Below are 17095 nucleotides of genomic sequence, written 5' to 3' on the forward strand. Positions count from 1 at the left end.
TATAAATTAAATATTACATATTATATACAATATAGATATGTCACTGTTGAGGCAGGATAGGAATAATGAGACTCCAAGACCAGAAGGCAAAGAATGAACTGTTTATTAACAAGTACATCGCTCTTTTATAGAGAACATTATGAGAACCAACTTCATCGGTCCTAGAGTAAAAACATCTCACACCATTGGTGCACTATGAATAGCACACAGTGGTAGAACGTATCTATAAACAATATGAATAGAAGGAGAGCTAATAAATTGTTTACATTCCTCTTGGACTTTTTCCCAGGCTTAGCCTGGTAGAAATCTCTCCTTTTCTCTCTGACTGAACTGAGAATACCCATATAGATATAAACAGATATATAACACAAACCTATCTATAAATATACAAATATCACTGCTAAGCTAAATATCCATACGAATGCATCAATACAAATATACAGCTATACATCTGATTATGTAGGTAAAAATAATTACACACAGAAATGGATCAATATACATATAAAAATATGTAAAATATTTTATAATATTACAAAATATTATAATATATATAATATAATAATATAAAAATAGATGCATCTACCAAGACAAATAACAAAATACCTATTTAAAGAGCCATATATGTATGACTGCATCAATAGACAGATAGCAACACAACTGTATACACAGGAAATAGAACTAAACACAGATATAACAACTTACATGTACACTTAGATACACATAAAACATATATGTATGTATACATAGCATACATCCATAAATATAACAGACATATAAAAATATTCCTATACAAATAGCAGCCTACATATGTACATATCTATATAATAATCCCTCTCTACGTACAAGTCCAGACATCTTTAAACAGAACTGCAAGCAGAGGGATCTCAGCTGCCCCATCTTTAAAGCCTCTCCCTCGGTCTCTTCTTCCTGTGCAGAGCAGCTCTCCTGGACAGGGACAGCAGATGGCACAGCTGGGAAGCAAAGGGAACACTGAGTCAGTACGGGGACGTTTCCCTTGGCAGCAGCTGCACTTGCATCAGGGAAGAGAAGATCTCGGAGCCTCCCCAGAGGGTTAGAAAGAAAAAGCAGCCGAGCGGGCCAGGCTGCGGGAGCGCGGCCACGGCGGGACCGTCCCGCAGCCCCGGCAGCCCGGCACAGCCGGCACGGCTCCCGGGCCCTGCCGGCACAGCTGCCTTGCCCAAGGACAGCCCCTGTGCCGGCCGGGGCAGCTGCGCTGAGCAGCCCCAGCACGGGCAGGGCCCGCTCCTGCCCCGCCGGGCAGCGCCCACGGCCACAGCCCACGCCACCCTCAGCCCCACCCTGCCTCCCCGGCCCTGTGGCCTCACCCGGGCTCTCTCCAGCGTGGCAGCAGCAGGTCCCCGTTCCCTGCTCTTGCTGCTGGCCTTCAGCTTCTCCCTGCTGGCTCCCGTCAGTCTCCGGCTGTCCTCTAGGTCTTCACTGCAGCTGTGGCAAAAGCGGAGGCCCTGGAATTGGTTCCAAGGCCTGGCAGAGCTGCAGTCCCGGAGCCCTCTGTGCTCCCTGCTGGCCCCTCCATCCCCTCAGCCCCGCCATGCTCTCGGCAAACCCCCAGCCCCTTCAGTTTCTTCAGACCCTCACAGTCCTCTCTCCCCCTCAGTCCCTTCTGACCCATCCCGTTCCCCTAGACCCGCCACCCCCTCGGCCTGGGCCACTTCCCCGTCACCTCAGCGCCACCATCGCCCTGGGCTGTCCCACACCCCTCAGCCCCAGCAGCACCTCAGGGTCACCGTCCCTTCAGCGTCACCGCCCCCTCAGCCCCCTCAGTCTCACCGTCCTGCAGCAGCTCCTCAGGGGACAGTGCCTGGGGCCACCGGCAGCTCCCACCGCTCCAGGGACACCCGGGGCTGGAACTGCTGCTCCGCCCGGCCCGGCCGCCAGCTCGGACCCAGCACAGGGAGAGGGGACAGAGGGGGCACAGGGGGAAAAGCAAGAGGTGAAAAAGGCAGCCAAGGGGGGAAAGAGATCGAAATGCAGCCTAGACCTACACAAATAGCAATCTATCCATCAATCTATCCATCTAAACATTCATATTCCTCTTACTATATGACTATACACATTTATAAATATAACTTTATTTTTTTTTCACCCTACACATATATAAATTTAACTCTGGAAATCTATACATGTAACTACATATATACAAATATAATGATATAACTTCTGTAACTGTATACATATCCACATTTAACTATACAGATCTATTAATATATGCACATATGTTAAAAACAGGCAAATCAGAGCCAAAGCATATTAAAAAGTCTGGGCCTGTTTATTAAAATCACAGACAACCGAGGACGAGGCAGCTGAATCAGGAACCAGCTCTATTACCTGGCATCTACAAACTGCCCTTTGCAGGGAGCAACAGCTGCTCCAAGTCGACCATCAGCTCTGGCTGGAAGAGCTGGGAGGGACAGAGCTCCCTACGAGGCCTGCAGGCTGCACCAGCTTGGCTGAGGAATGGATCCAAACTGTTCCCTCTCTCCTCTTAGGTCTCGCTGATCAGGGGTTATTCAAGCTTTTCCTTTTGTTACTGGATTTACTGAGATTTTTCAAGTTGTTGGCCTCTGATGTTCTTCTCCTTGTTTTTCTTGTGTGTCAGGACTGATACCAGTAGACTGGTACTATATTTAGTCAGTGATTTGGACTTCTACCCTGACTTTTTGCTCTTTTTTTCCCCTGCTCCTTCAAGAGTCGTTGAGGCTGGCTTCCATTGTCACCCTGCAGCAAATTTATCCACAGACTTCAGCACAAAATTGGGACACTCCGCTTGGTGACACATCTCCCACAAGGTGTCAGGATCCGCTTATTGCAGGGTGTCATGATGGTTCTTTTCACCAATCCCAAAAGTGCAAAAAGGCAAACAACAAGGGACTATCAGTTAATCACAACAAATGCACCTTTATTAAGGGCCAAAACAGTAAATGCGATAGTGGGGATCAGAAAGGAGATAAAAGGATAGAGAGAGAGAGAGAGAGAGAGAAGAGGGGTATGGGAATATCTACTAACACAGGCGAGATCCTCAGTGGTCCAGACGATGGGGATCCGTCTGTCGTGTCGGGGGAGTCTCCAAAGTTCTGGTCGACTCGGGGGTCCAGTTATAGTCCACAGAGGAAAGAGGGGGGAACAAGTGTAACAATGAAAGTCGATTGTAATCGCCACGAGGGAACAGGTGAGTCCACAGAAACCACCAAAGCAAGACGAATACAATGAAGAATAAGTCCATTGAAATTCCTGAAGGGAAACAGGTCATGTCATTAGTGGTCAGACCACCAATTTCCCCTCCTCCCTATAGTAGGGGTCTCAGTCTCAGTCCTTGGGAGGAGGGTTCTCATTCTTTCTTTGTCACAGTGGTAACGAGGCAGATGAGGGGTCTTCAATGAAGGACCACGGGAGTCACCCCAAAAGTTCATTTGGCTTAAGAACGGAGATTAGAAGCAGGCCGTGCATCAGGCTGTCCCGTGCTGGGTCCATGTCAGGTCTTTGCCAAGTCCTTGCCAACTCCTTGCCAAGTTCTTGCCAGGCCTTGTTCAGAACAGCTAGCATGACAGTTCAGTGGTTCCACCTGCGCTGTGTCCTGTTCTACGCCGGAACTGCAGTGGGGGAAGGGATTCTTTCTCGTGGCAATTGGAAGGCAGAGTGGAGAACGAGGGGCTTCAGACGGACTCTTACGCAAGGTCAGGTTTATTCCCTGCTCTCTTGCCACAGCAGAGGACTCCGTGTCAGAGCCTCTGGAGAAGCATGGAGGGCAGAGCTCAGGGAGGTTGTTCATGTGCCTTTGAACTAAAGGCACCAGGAAGCACCAACCCTGCAGACAAGAACTCAACTCTTCTCATCTCCCTTCCTGCCAGAGGCAGGCTCAGAGCAGCCGTCTCACACCTCGCTAAACCAATGGGGCTCTGACTGTGTGGCTACAGCTGCTGCTGTGGGTTTATCAGCATTGCTTCATGGGTTACTCCTGGGAAGGAATTGTCTGCACAGGCACAGTATGATTGCTTCTATCTCCTCTAATTACTCTGATGAGATGATGGCTAGAACTTTTAGGCAAAAAGCACCATGACAGAATAATTTACAATATTCTCCAAACTACCCCTGTGGTTTTGATTTTCTTACTGACTAGGTTCAGTGTCTGCCCTCAAGAAATCAGTCCAGAAAGAATAGGCAAACCTCAGCTTGCAAGTCTGAGTGCAAGTCTTTCATCTGCTGTTTTTACAGTATGTCCAGACAACTTTGCAACATATTTGCAAAAAAACCTCTTAGTTCTTGCTATACCTATCCAGAACTTGACTCTCCCCTCTTTTTGTTTGTGTTTGAGATCCAAGCATGATTTTTTTCTGGACAGGGAAGTAAGAACCAGCTGCAAATAGAGACTACAAGTGTGAATCTCTACTGCAGGAACTGAGCTGTAGCTTGGGATTAAAGGCAAGAAGTGATGCCACAGTAAATGTGAACATTTAGTGCTGACACAGGAGCCTTCTGCAATGCCCTACCGGGTTCACATTGGTATAAACTCTCTTTCTGGTGTTATAAAGAGTGTAAAAGAGCTGACTATAAGTAAAAAAATATCCAGAATGTTATTTTCTTTAATATGGTGAACAACAAGTATCTAATATTAGACCTCATGGAACTGAGTATTCAGATTTCCACTTAGTACGTGCTGCAGTTTTACTTTGAAATCAACAGGTCTATAGAAATCAAGTTAATTTGCTCTATGATCTAACTAAAAATGCCTCATTGTCTGATAAGTTTAGTAGAAATTTGCAAAGTCAGCAGATGACAGATTTCCTTTTCCTTTCTTACTTAGTGGCTATTCTGCAAGAAAGCTTTTACAGACTAATCAGTTTGGATGTAATTAAAATGCCAGTACATTTCATATAGCCATTTCAGTATTAGAACAAAACTGTAAGACTGCACAGCCTTTTAAAATTTTAAAATAAATGTTCAAATCAATAGCCTGAGTAGGACTCAGAGTAAAAACTCTACCAAACCTCAACTCCACTCCTTGTCACCCTGTGAATGAGCTCTGCATTCACTTTCTGAAGATGAAAAGTTCCATTTATGGTGGTTTTGGTATGGTTAGGAATTGAGGAAGGGTCTTCTTCCTTCATCAACTCCACACTTTAGTGCCTTTGGGATACGGGCCACTGGTCGTTGTTTGCACAGCAGTGGTATTTCTACATGAGGCAGAAAGTGCAGTTGCATTTCCAGCCAAAAGTCTATGAGGAGTGGGGCAGCCAGAGCATCCTGTGGAGATACAGGCCTGCAGCTGTGATTTGAGGGGGTTTTGGTTGCTGCCTAGAGCAGCAGGTGCAGCTCTTCTGTGAGTGTCCCCCCTTCCCAGGTGCCCATGGATAGGAGGTGCAGGGTTCTGCAAGGGGTATGGAACAGGGTGGGGATGTCTGCTGGCAATAGAGTGCAGCAGAGAGCAAAGAGTCCAGGATGTTCCTGGAGTGTGTGACAGAGAACTTCTGACACAGCTGGTGACTGAGCCAGTGAGGGAAAGCACCGCTGGACCTGCTGTTTGTGAAGAGAGAAGGGCTGGTGGGTGACAGGAGGGTTGGAGGTGGCTTTGGGCTGTGTGATCACAAAATGCTTGTGTTTGATTTCCAGGGAAGGAACGAGAGATGTTGAGGACGAGTTTACCTGCAACAAATTGTGAATTCTTTAACCTTTAACAGACAGTGCTGAGTCCTGCATTCCCTCACACCAGTGATTAATGGGTACAAGTGGATATCCTAGCCTTGAGAATAAAGAGAGTGGGCCTACTGAGGACGGAGCTGCAATGCATTCAAGCAGAAGAAAGTGGTTTTAGTAGGCTCTTAACATGGAAGGAGAAATTGAGGAATGGGATGTAGTCTCTGACTGCTTTGTTCTCTTTGACTTGAGGTGGAAGTGTCACCATCCTACCTGGCAGCCTGCGAAGACTTCCAGGAAATGACGGGTGACCAAGAGCCCCGAGACTGGCGTGAGGCACAGGAGCTGTACCAACCAGAGATGCTGCAGGATAAGCACATCCCAAGGATGGTGCAGGTGTCATGGTTTGACACTGGCGCAATGCCAGCACCCCCATGAAAATACACCTTCCCAACTAAATGCTGTGAGATGTTATCAGGAACAGAGCAGAGCAGGCCCAAGCTTAATAACAAAGGAAAAAAAACTTTATTAAACTACTACTACAAAAGACACATGGACTAAATCCAGGATGAAGACCTTTTAAAACACCCCTCCTCCTCCCAATTTCCAAAACACCCACCATGAAACATCACCCGGGATTCCTGATCAAATTACCACCCTTCGGATAATCCATACTCAATCTATCAAAGGAGAGAGAAGTCTCTCTTGCACCACAGACCCCCCAGGAAACACAGTTGCCACGTCCTGTGTTTCCATGTCACACATGGCAACCGCCCAGAGAAAATCTGCCAGTGTCACACTCTCCTTTCCATGTCACAGTGCTCTCACTACCGTGCATGGACAGACTGCTCATAGGGCTCCTTTAAGGATGCTTTGCCACGGACCCAAAGATACAACAGTTCAGCTTCTCATCTTGGGACTACAGTCCCCCCATTTTCCCCTGGGGCCAAGGGTCCAGGAACAGAGATCATCTTCTTTCTGAAGACAGAGGGCATCACCATTCCCTCCTCAGCTTTCTTCTGTTCTTGCCATTCCTGTGCGGTTAGAAGCTGAAGCAGGTCTCCTTGGGTCACCACTGCATCCCCCTAAAATGCAGTCTCTATTGCAGGAGAATTTGGTTCAGTCTATGGCTAACAAGAAAAGTCCAGCCAAAAGCTACTTCATCATCTCCTCCCACCTAAAAATTTCTTCTTCTAACATGTCAGGTCCCGGACTGTCTCTCTTCCACTACAAATCAAGGAGGAGTAATATTTTACAAAGCCCTCATTTCCCGGAAAGGGTTAAAAGTTCAGACTCCCTGGACAGCTGAAATCTCTGCTCAGCATTCCCGACTCCCACGCTGGGCATCATCCTCCCCCTTTCTCCTTCTCCTCTGCCGGCAAATCTCCAGGTGCTGTCAGGCTCTCTGTCTCTTTCTCTCTGAGCGGGGGAACAAAGGCATCTCCACTTCTCTCCACCCTTCCGTCCACAGGAGCTGGCTCGGTTCCAGACCCTCAGCCCCTCGGTCTACCTGGACAAGGCCTCATGGCTTCCCCTCCCCCACCCATGTCTGGGTGGGGGAGAGTCTGCACTCTCTGACGACTGGAACCAAATAGACAGTTCCCCTGGGAGTTCTTGCTTTTAACCCTGCTGTGTTCTCAGAAGTCACTCCAGGTGCCAATATCCAAACCTGACCACTGATTGGTTTGACCCAACTTCCTGGAAAAAAAATTCACTTCCATGTCAAACCACGACAGCAGGAAAAGAGAATTCCACAGGAGGTAGAACATTAGAACAAGGAGCTGCAATGTATCTGCACGCCTAGAAGCAGGGAAGGAGTCCTTGGGAGGAAGTGGAGCGGTCATTGCTGCAGTCATCCTTCAGAACAGGAAACTGGCTATGAACTTGAGTAAAAACCAGCCTTTAGTTTTGACCATGTGGTTTCACAAGTGGACACCCAAACCGGTCCAGTTGAAGAGCATGTGGCTGACAGCAGCTTCCTAAGGGCTTGCATTTGAAATGGGATCTCAGGGCAATCTCTGCCAGCCACCTTCCTGACACAAACTCGTTTCTTGTCCCGGATTTACACAGGCTCTGTCACTGAACCTGCTGCAGCAGCAGCGGCGCCGTCCCAAGGAGCCTTTGCTCCCCAGCCGGAGAAGTGGAGCCGGGGCACTTGGTTCACCTCCCGTGCTGACCCAGCTGCTGCTCAGCAACAGGAGATCGACGATGCCTCCCTGGAGCAACAGAGTACGTCTGGTGCCTTTCTTACCTGAGGGACAGTGTCATGTGTGCACATGTCAGCACAGCTGTACCAGATGGTCCTCCTCAGTTTGGTGTCACAGGGACATTTAGGACTCCCTGCAGGAAGTGCTGGCAATGCTCTGAGGCAGCGAGAGAGCACTCTGGGTGTTCCTGCTACCTCTGAGGGCAGCTTGGACTGGCTGGAGTTTGCCTGGGCTTCTCTCTGTGCCGAAGGCAGAAGCAGGGATTGCTCCTGGATCAGCAGAAGGATGCGACTGCTTGAGTCCTAGCCATTGGCACAACCCCTGCTCAGAGCAGTCTCTAGGAGAAGACATCAAGCCCTTTGTGATTCTGCAGCACAGGGCATTTATTCTGCTTCTTGCCCATAACAGCTGCCAGTGCTGTGCTCTCAGATAAGACCTGGTAGGGTTGAGAACACAGCCTAGTTGATGCTGTGTCTGTCATCACCTGTTGGGACAAAAAGGTTCGCTCTGGCTTCTTCCCATCAGTGCCTGTCAGTGCTCATGCTTGGGCTTTGCCAGCCTTGTTGTGGTAGCTGCCCTGGCCCTGAGGGCTGGTGGGACTGCAGAGGCTGGAGCCTTCCTTAGCCGGGAGAGTCCCGATGCCGCCCAGCCACTGCAGCGCGGAGCTGCCTGAGCCAGCAGCCCTTTGCCTGGGACGGTTTCTGCGTCGCATGGCCTGGGCCCACGAGAAGGTCAGCATCTCCTCTGGGCAGCTGTCTGTGTCACACTGGCACCTGAGGAGCACTGCTGTCCTCTCTGCCCTTGCCTGCCGTGCCGAGTTGGGAAGATGGGGACGTGTGTGGTGCCGAGAGGGCGAGTCCAATGGGAGTGACTGATGCCTGCTGTCAGGGTGAAGAGAAGCAGTGTGGTTCTTCATGTGGGGCACAGGCAAGGGCATCTTTGAACTCACCCTGCTCATAAAGAGTGAGGGTCCTGGTCCTGAAAGCCCCATTGGGATTGGTTAGAGCATGAGCTGCTCTGGTTTACAAACACAGAGGCATTCTTCTGGCAAACTGCTGCAAGGTGGAGAAGATGGGAACACTTGGCAATATTCCTCCTGTTCTGAACTTGGCATCTGTTCAGAGGAATTGATTCTAGATATCAAGGTGCATTTCATCTTAGCAAGTAGGAAACCTTTTGTTGAATCTCACAGTGTTTATTCCCAAGAAAGCAAAGGCTCTCTTATTTCCAGCTCTCCTTAATGTTTTTAGATGACAAACTTACTTGCCTTAGTAGCTGTTCTCTTCGGGTCTCTGAATGTTTCTCCCTGTACTTCCCTGTGTATCTGCTCTCAAGAGCTCTCTCTCTTCAAAGGACTCTAGAAAATCAGTCTCTGTGCCGGCCACTTGTGCTGCGGAGCTGCCTTTCTTCTTGTTGTTGTTCCTATTCCTGTTGTTGTTCTTGTCGTCAGCCAGCTGACCACAAAGGGCTCAGAGCTCCAGACAGTGGGGCTGCCTTTTGTATCTCCTGGAAGCTGGGATCTCTGCATTAAAGTGAGCATCTTGCATTTTCTTTCCCTCAGGGAGAACAGTGAAGATGGAAAATCCCATTATAAAATACATTGAACTGGAAAATATTGGCAGTGTGTGAGTCCAACCAATGTTAATTTTACAAAAACTATGCACCAGGTGTCTTGCTGGTAGAATATCCATCAAGTGTGAAGTCAGACAAGCTGCAAACATATTCAGACGCTGGGGTTAGATTGTCAGTGCTGATCAGAATTTGTAAGTGTGGTCAGAAGGCATTGCCAAAGACATGTCTATGCTTCCAGTGTCCTGCAGGTCTTAGGCATTTACAGCAGAGATCTCTGTGGGCTGGCTTTCACTGCAAGATCTAAATGGCTTCTCCTTCCTTTGCTACTATTTTGTTTCTAGGACTTTTGGAGATGTTTGTAGAGCGCTCGACACTGCCACAGGAGGAGAGGTAAATGTCAACAGCTGCCACAGACTCTGCTGCACTCAAGGGCTCTCCCCTGTGTTTTGATAAGCTGGGGCTGGAGCTTTGCGTAGAGCTGTGCTGAAAAGGCACAAGAAGCACAGACTGGTGCCAGTGTGCAAATTGCAGCTGGGACAGTCTTTGTCCTTCTCAGCTGCCAGAAGGAAGGCACAGAGGGCAGCGGTTCCTTTCAGAGAAGGACGCGCTCACTCGCCCTCCATTGCTAAAACAAAGGTGGTGCCTTTGAGCATCTCACTGCTCTTTGGAGCTACAGCTTCAGAATTCTCACTTCTGGTTGCCAGCAAATGCATCTGAAAGTTACTGGTAGTTCCTTAGCCACCTGCAGTGCTGCACTTGGGAACTGCACGTAGGGAGAGATCTGCATGGTGTCCCTAAAAGCCCTAAGCCCTGCCCATAGCCCAAGATGTATCCACAGAGTATTAAGGCATGGATTACTTCTTCTGAATCCCATACAAAGCAGCAGGGAGTGTGCTCAGAGCTTTGTGGGTGATAGTTGAGACATCACTGTTACCAAATGGTCAAGGCAAAATGTCAGCGGCCACATGTCCTGTAACTGGCCCCAAGGAGCAGAGAAATGGGCTGTTGGAACTCTGTTCCCATTCCAATGTCTAATCACAAGGCAGTTTGGCGCAGTTTGGCTGTGTTATTCCAAAATCACTCACTCCATGTGAGAAATTGTTCTCACGCCACCAGCTTTTAATGTTACTGATTTGCAACATCATTTTAAATGGCCATAAAGAAAATAAATCTTCAAGGACTGATCAGGAAGGAAGCAACCTTTAATGAACTCCGGGTCATGAAAATGAATAAGCACCCAAACATTGTGAATTATTTAAAGAGGTGAGTGGTTGTTGTTTTGTTGTCCCAGCAATGTTTGTTTACATACTGCAAGCATGCAAAGTTAAAAACCCACTTTGGTCATTGGCAGAAAATAGAGCTGGTAATTATTGGTTAATTATTATTTCTCTACTTCTCTCCAGTGGATGGGAAGAGAGTGCATTTGGTCTGCATTAAACCACCCTGGCAAATGCAGTTTGAAAAGTTTTCAAAAACCTGGATCAGCCCTATCTTACTAATTCAATACCCTGTAAGTTCACTGCCTCCACATTGTTTTGAGGCTTGAGTTTTTCAAATTTTTCTCAGCACCTTTTAATTCTGATAAACCATCCTAGAGAGGATATCCCTTGGATTGTTGTCCCTTTTCCATTGCTGTGCATGCCAGGAAGATTAGGTGTTTATTTCCAGAAACAGCATGTGTGACACGTCTTTTATCTAGGCTGTTACTAAACTGCACTTTTTGCTTGCTGGCCATCTAAGACATCTCCTTTTTCACAGCTGTACCTTTCTCCTTGAGACTGCACAGATTGCAAACAAGGCACAGCTGAGAGGGATTGTCTATTCCTTTTATTCTGTCCTTGTCACAAAGGCACCCGGAAACAACCCTTGTTGTTTTCCAACAGCAACGTTGTTGTTTTCAAACATGCACGTTCATCTCCACCCCTTGTTTCCTTCTTTCAGCTACCTTTTGGATGAGCAGCTCTGGCTGGTCATGGAGTACATGGACAGAGGCACTCTGAGCGATGTCATCAGCGAGACTCACATGTCTGAAAGAGAGATGGCAGCCATCAGTCGGGAGGTCAGCAATCCCACCTGTGCTGCCCAGGGCTTGGGCAGGATTGTCTGGGAAACAGGGCTCAGACCTGGAGAGATTTCATGTGCCAAGCTTTGTTTCTGTGTTGCTGGTATGCTATGGGCAAGCAAAAGCATCTCAAGTGAAATGCCTGCCAGTGCCCCTGCACTCACTGTACTCTGTTCCTGTACTCTTACCTTCTGCTGTTGCATTCTCACTCTCTCTTGTGTATTTGTATTTGCTGTTCTCCACCTTGCCTCTCTAAACATTTGCCTCAAGCCTGTCTGCACTGCATTCCTTGCCTGTAAAAGCAAAGGTGCTGGTGGCAGGATTTGAAACTAATGGCAAAGGAAAAGTTACTCATTTCACACAGTCCTTAGCTGAAAAGGGCAGTGGTCACACAACACAGTGTTTGCATCAGGCAGGGAACTGATATGATACTTCCAAGCCCGTGCTGAGGCCAGCAACAAAACCTTTGTCATACAGCCTCCCACCCCAAAGTGATCCACTTCATGTCGCTGTCGAGCAGGAGGGGAACAGAGAACTCCAGATCAGAAGGCAAAGAAAATGAGCTCTGATTTATTTCAAATATACCGCTCTATATATAGAGGACATCGAGAAGACTAATTTCATCGGTCTTAGAGTAAAAACATGTCACACCACTGGTGTGCAGTGAATGACGCACAGTGGCAGAGCATATCTATAAACAATGTGAATAACAAGATAGATTAGAGAATTATTTACATTCTTTCCCAACTGTTTCCCAGGCTCTTGCTTGGTTAGAAAACCTTTCTCTTTCTCTCTGACTGAGCTGAGAATATCCACAACTTCACACCAAAGGGAGGGACTTTTTCTTTCTTGGCAAACCCTAGTTTGGAGAGAGCACATCCACAGCAGCAGCAGTCATCCTGGCTGGTTTGCAGGGGACAGTCTACAACAACAGCAGGTGCTGTTGCTTTTTCAAAAGCTGACATGTCTTTCCTTAGAAAGGTCCTGCTCTGCAAGTGGTGGAGCAGCAAGCTCTTCCTCTCAATGGCACTGTGTTCTGCCATTACTCACCATTCCCCTGCAGAGGCAATCTTTAGAGCTGTTTCCTTTCTTGTGTGGTGAAATCACATCACTAATTTTTGCCCTCCTGTTTCTGTTTTCTCTCTCAGTGCCTGCAAGGCCTGGAATTTCTTCACTCGAACCTCGTGATCCACCGAGATGTGAAGAGCAGCAACATCCTTCTCAGAACCGATGGCTCTGTCAAGCTGGGTCAGTATATTCTTGGTCAGGTGCAGCATTCCAGGGATGTGGGCTGTGGGGCTGCTTTGAGTGACTGCCAGCTCCCCAAAAATGGTGCTGGTGGCAGTGCAGGGAACCCTGCCACAAACTGTGGGCACAGTTGCAACATGCACAGAAGTATGACAAGGAACAAGGAGTCAAGAGTGGCGTTGCTCTGTGTGTGTCTCTTCCAAAGGGATGGAGCTACAAATCTAAAGCATCAGAAAAATAAAAGGCTGGAGGTAGTCTAAAAAATGACGTGTTTTTTTTTTGAAGTAGCCAATTCCATATTTCCTTGTCTAAAGCCCTGAGGAAACAGAGCGTGGACAGTTCTCCAGGAGACTCAACAGCACATTCTTAGTCTGAGAGTGGGGAATTCTTTTGCTTGATTTCCTAACTTGAGCTGGCTTTCATGATATTTTTTTTTCTCCACAGCTGACTCTGGCCTCTTTGCTCAGCTCACCCCTGAGCAGAGTCAACGGAGCTCAGTGGCCAGCACTTCTGGGTGGATGGCGCCTGAAGTGGTGACAGGTCAACCATGTGGCCCCAAAGTGGACATATGGTCTGTTGGAATCGTGGGCATCGAAATGGTGGAACGAGAAGTTCCTTACCAGAATGAAACTCCTGTTTTGGTAAGGTGCAAATACTCACTGATCCCACTGTCTTTCTCACCTGTCCCATGTTCAGTGTGCCATTGGACAAAATCCCATTGCCATCTGCTGGCACCACTTCCACCAAGGTCCCCTTCTAAAAATGTCCCTGCAGCACATCAGCATCTGCTGTCGATTTGGTTACATCAGAAGGGAAGAGGAAGGTAACCAGTTCAGAAATGTAACCAGCTCAGAAACCTGCCATTTTGGCCTCCAGCCATGCCTGACATTTTTCACTTGCTTTTTGAACAATGTTGGAGCTCTGTCTCTGAAGAAAAGGAATTTTTCAGTGGAATGGTTGGATGTGTGATAAATATCCTTCAAAATGGAGATTGAATCTTCCTAGTTTCAATTTTATAGAAAAAGAAAAAAGAAAAAAAGAAAATGGAAAAGTAAGAGGAAGAGAAAAGGGAAAAGAAAAAAAGAAAAAGTAAGAGAAAAAGGGAAAGGAAGAGGAAAAGGAAGAGAAAATGAAAAGAAAAAAAGGAAAAGGAAAAGGGAAAAAAAAGAAAGAAAAAAAAAAAAAGAAAAAGCAAAAGAATAAAAAGAAAAAGGAGAAAAAAACACCAAAGCAATACCCAAGCAAGTTCTGCTTGCTTTTCCCTTCATTTACCACAGCACATCAATTTTCCTCGAAACTATAGCATCTTTTCCCAATCCTGTGGGTCTTCAAAATTTTCAGGCTTTCAAATCATCTGTACATTGTTCAGTCATGCGTGTGGGTGGCCTGGATAAGTTTAGGATGTGTTTTTCTCCGAGTGCAGTTAGAATTGTACACTAAACTCTTGGCTGTTTCTGGGTACTTTAACAAGTTGATGAGCTCGCAGCCAGGTGCCTGGGGCTGGGATCCAACGTGGGCGGTTGACACCGGTGCTGTGTTCCTTTACCACAGGAGCAGGGCCATCCCTGGCTTGCACAGTTCTAAGGACAGTGAGGACTCCAGCTCCCCACCATGTCCAGTGGCTGAGCACAGCTGCAGAGAGACAGGATAAAACCCTCTTTGTGACCTCTGGGGGTGTGGGAAAAGTGAAGGAATTTTTCCTCTGGGTTGAAGAAGAAAGTAACAAAGTCTCTTCGGTCACCATCTTTTTCAGTGCCACCAGCACAGAGCTGTCACTATTGTGGTGGGCATTTTCATGGAGACTCCCAGGCCTCCTTCCATTGTTATTTCTGTCTATTTTAGGTGGATTCTGCATCTGCATTTTTTCAAGAGGAGAAAAAAAAAAAACAAAACTTGATAATTTTTGTTTCATGGAAGCTGTGCTAAAGGGACCAACAAGCACTGCAAAATTCCTTTCATGTAATAATCCTTGGGAATAGTATGGATAGAACAAACTCCCCCTTCCAAATAGCCTGTCAGGCTTGTGTGAATCCTCAGAGAAGCAAAACGTGCTTTTGCTGACGTAGTTCCCACTAACTAGGTCAGTCAATGAAATCAGCTGCCAAGGCAAGATCTGATGAATGTTGGAAAAGCTGTGGCTGCATCGGGGTTTGGCTTTTTGGTTGGTAAAGGAAAGTCATCTCTGGGTCTCTGCCACGGCAGTTTCTGCAGAGTGGAGCTTAAACAATGGGACCTGAGAGAGCAGCTACAGATGGGGAAGAAGCAGCTGGAGCCTTATGTTTCCTTTTTCCCCAGCCTCAACTCCTGATAGCCATACGAGGGACACCAAAGCTGCAGCAGCCCAACCGATTCTCGCCTTGCCTGCGTGACTTCCTGAGCTGCTGCCTGCAGACAGACGAGGCGCGGCGCTGGTCTGCCAAGGAGCTCCTGCAGGTAAAATGCAAAGGGGCTGCAGGTGAAAGAGTGTCTGAGGGATGGGCTCCTCCTCCACTGAGGTCCAAGGCATCAGATGAGCCTCCTTCCTCCCGACCTCCACTCCTTGTGCTGTTCAAATGAAAACAGTGAGGAATTCTAGTCTGGGCTGGGCTGGGCTGGGAGGGCCCTGTGAAGGTCATCTGGTCCAAGTGTCCTGCAAAGAGCAGGGAGAGATCAGGTTGTTCAGAGCCCCTTCCCACCTGACCTGGAATGTTTGCCCTATCCCTCCCCAGGATGGGGCACCTACCAGCTCTAAGGACAACCTGTGCCAGTGTGGCACCATGCTCCAAGTAAACAAGTTCTTCCTTAGACCTAATATGACTCAATCCCCATTTTATATTACAAATATTATCCCACGTCCTATTGCAACGGAGCCTGTTAAAAAAGGTATTTCCTACTTCCTGAGAATCCCCTTTGAAGTACTGGAACTCAGCAATGAAGTCTCCCTGGGGCCAGTTCTCCTCCAGGCGGAATAGCTCCAGGTCTCTCAGCCTGTCCTCAGAGGAGAGGTGCTCTGTCCTCTGTTTCTGTCACCCTGTTTTGTAATTTGTTTTGTGTTCTGTTTTATCTAATGGCAAAAAGAACTGAAGTACAGCAATGCAGGGTACAGAGCCATGAAATGGTGGTGGAGGAACCCAAGGAAGCCAGTCCTGGCAGAGCAGTCTGGAGAGATTTGGCTGTGGGCAGGAGGGGCTGTGGGGGGCTCACTTTGAGCCTCTGAGGGGCCCTGGTTTGTGCTCCCCACCCCACCCTTAGAGGTTTCTGGCACGCAGACAGTGGCAGCTGAGAGGCACTTGTCCCAGCCCCATCTGCTGCCTGGCACGCTCAGGCAGAGGGGAACTGGCCCAGGCTTACTGCCAGGCTGTGTGGCAGAGAGGGAACTGCAGCAGCCAGCGCCACTCGGCTGGCCCTTCTGGGAAGGAAGGTGCCATCCAGCACAGGAGGGGCAGGGCATGGAAAGGTAGACACTGCTCTGTCTCCTTGTGGAAATTAGCACGGTGCCTGTCTCTCAAAGACAGGGACCTATGTGGGTCATTGGAGTTTCCTGAAAGGAAGAAACCCCAGGGACAGAAAGCACCATTTCTAGAGCACTGGCAGGGCAAAAATCCCAGCTAGATGAAGACAACACAATAAAGAGATGAATGGGATTCTGGGCCAGGTTTGCCTGTGATGGCAAGGTCCTGCACATAAAGATGGAGGTGCAGATGGTCCCATTGGTCCTCTTTCTGCATCTTTCTAGGAGCCAGAGGAATCCTCTGAAATACTGAACTTGGAAAGTCACGGTTCATTGGTTTTTGTTGTTTTTTTTTTTTCCTTTATGCAGCATCCATTTGTAACACTTGCTGAGCCTGTGTCCAGCCTGGTGCCACTGATTGTTTCAGTGAAGAAGAGGAAGGAGGCAAGAATGTGATAATCACATCAGGACCATTACCATTGACTTAGAGTAGGATTGTAGGTTAGGGTTAGGTTTAGGCTTAGGCTTAGGCTTAGGCTTAGGCTTAGGTAGGATTGTCTAATCGGACTTGGAACAGTAGGATTGGAAATGAATAAAGTTTCTGAAACCACAACTCACCTTGAAGATTCCCTTCTTCCTCACTCTGTGAATAACCTCGACATTTCCTTCTGAATTGTCAGTTTCCAGAAGGTGGAAAGTGACACTTACAGAGTCTTTGGCACAGTGTGAAAGTGGGGAAGGCTCTTCTTCATTCATCCTCTTCAGACCACACTGCCTTTGGAATACAGCACACTGGTCCCTTTTGGCACATCTGGGGCACTTCTAGTTGAGGCAGAAAGGGCAATGGCATTAGCAGGAAAAACCAAAGGGGGAGTGGGGAAGCCCAAACATCCTGTGCAGATGCAG

The 17095-nt window shown here is 47.8% G+C and overlaps 1 protein-coding gene and 1 long non-coding RNA gene across 2 annotated transcripts; one reads left to right on the top strand and one right to left on the bottom strand.

Moving 5' to 3' along the window:
- Window positions 1-864: 864 nt before the first annotated feature.
- On the bottom strand, window positions 865-1980 carry LOC128782134 (uncharacterized). The gene is made up of 3 exons (XR_008428657.1): window positions 1810-1980; window positions 1347-1464; window positions 865-971 (listed from the first exon to the last, which is right to left on the bottom strand). It is a non-coding gene; the product is annotated as an uncharacterized LOC128782134 (long non-coding RNA).
- Window positions 1981-12389: 10409 nt separating this feature from the next.
- Window positions 12390-16707, top strand: LOC128781841 (serine/threonine-protein kinase PAK 2-like). Its single transcript, XM_053931827.1, has 5 exons — window positions 12390-12448; window positions 12660-12759; window positions 13204-13400; window positions 15055-15192; window positions 16559-16707. The coding sequence occupies exons 3-5, from the start codon at window positions 13278-13280 to the stop codon at window positions 16643-16645; spliced, it is 348 nt and encodes a 115-aa protein (XP_053787802.1). The 5' UTR covers window positions 12390-12448; window positions 12660-12759; window positions 13204-13277; the 3' UTR covers window positions 16646-16707.
- Window positions 16708-17095: the final 388 nt, after the last annotated feature.

The sequence above is a fragment of the Vidua chalybeata genome, chromosome Z (genome assembly GCF_026979565.1).
Source record: "Vidua chalybeata isolate OUT-0048 chromosome Z, bVidCha1 merged haplotype, whole genome shotgun sequence".
Taxonomy (NCBI): domain Eukaryota; kingdom Metazoa; phylum Chordata; class Aves; order Passeriformes; family Viduidae; genus Vidua; species Vidua chalybeata.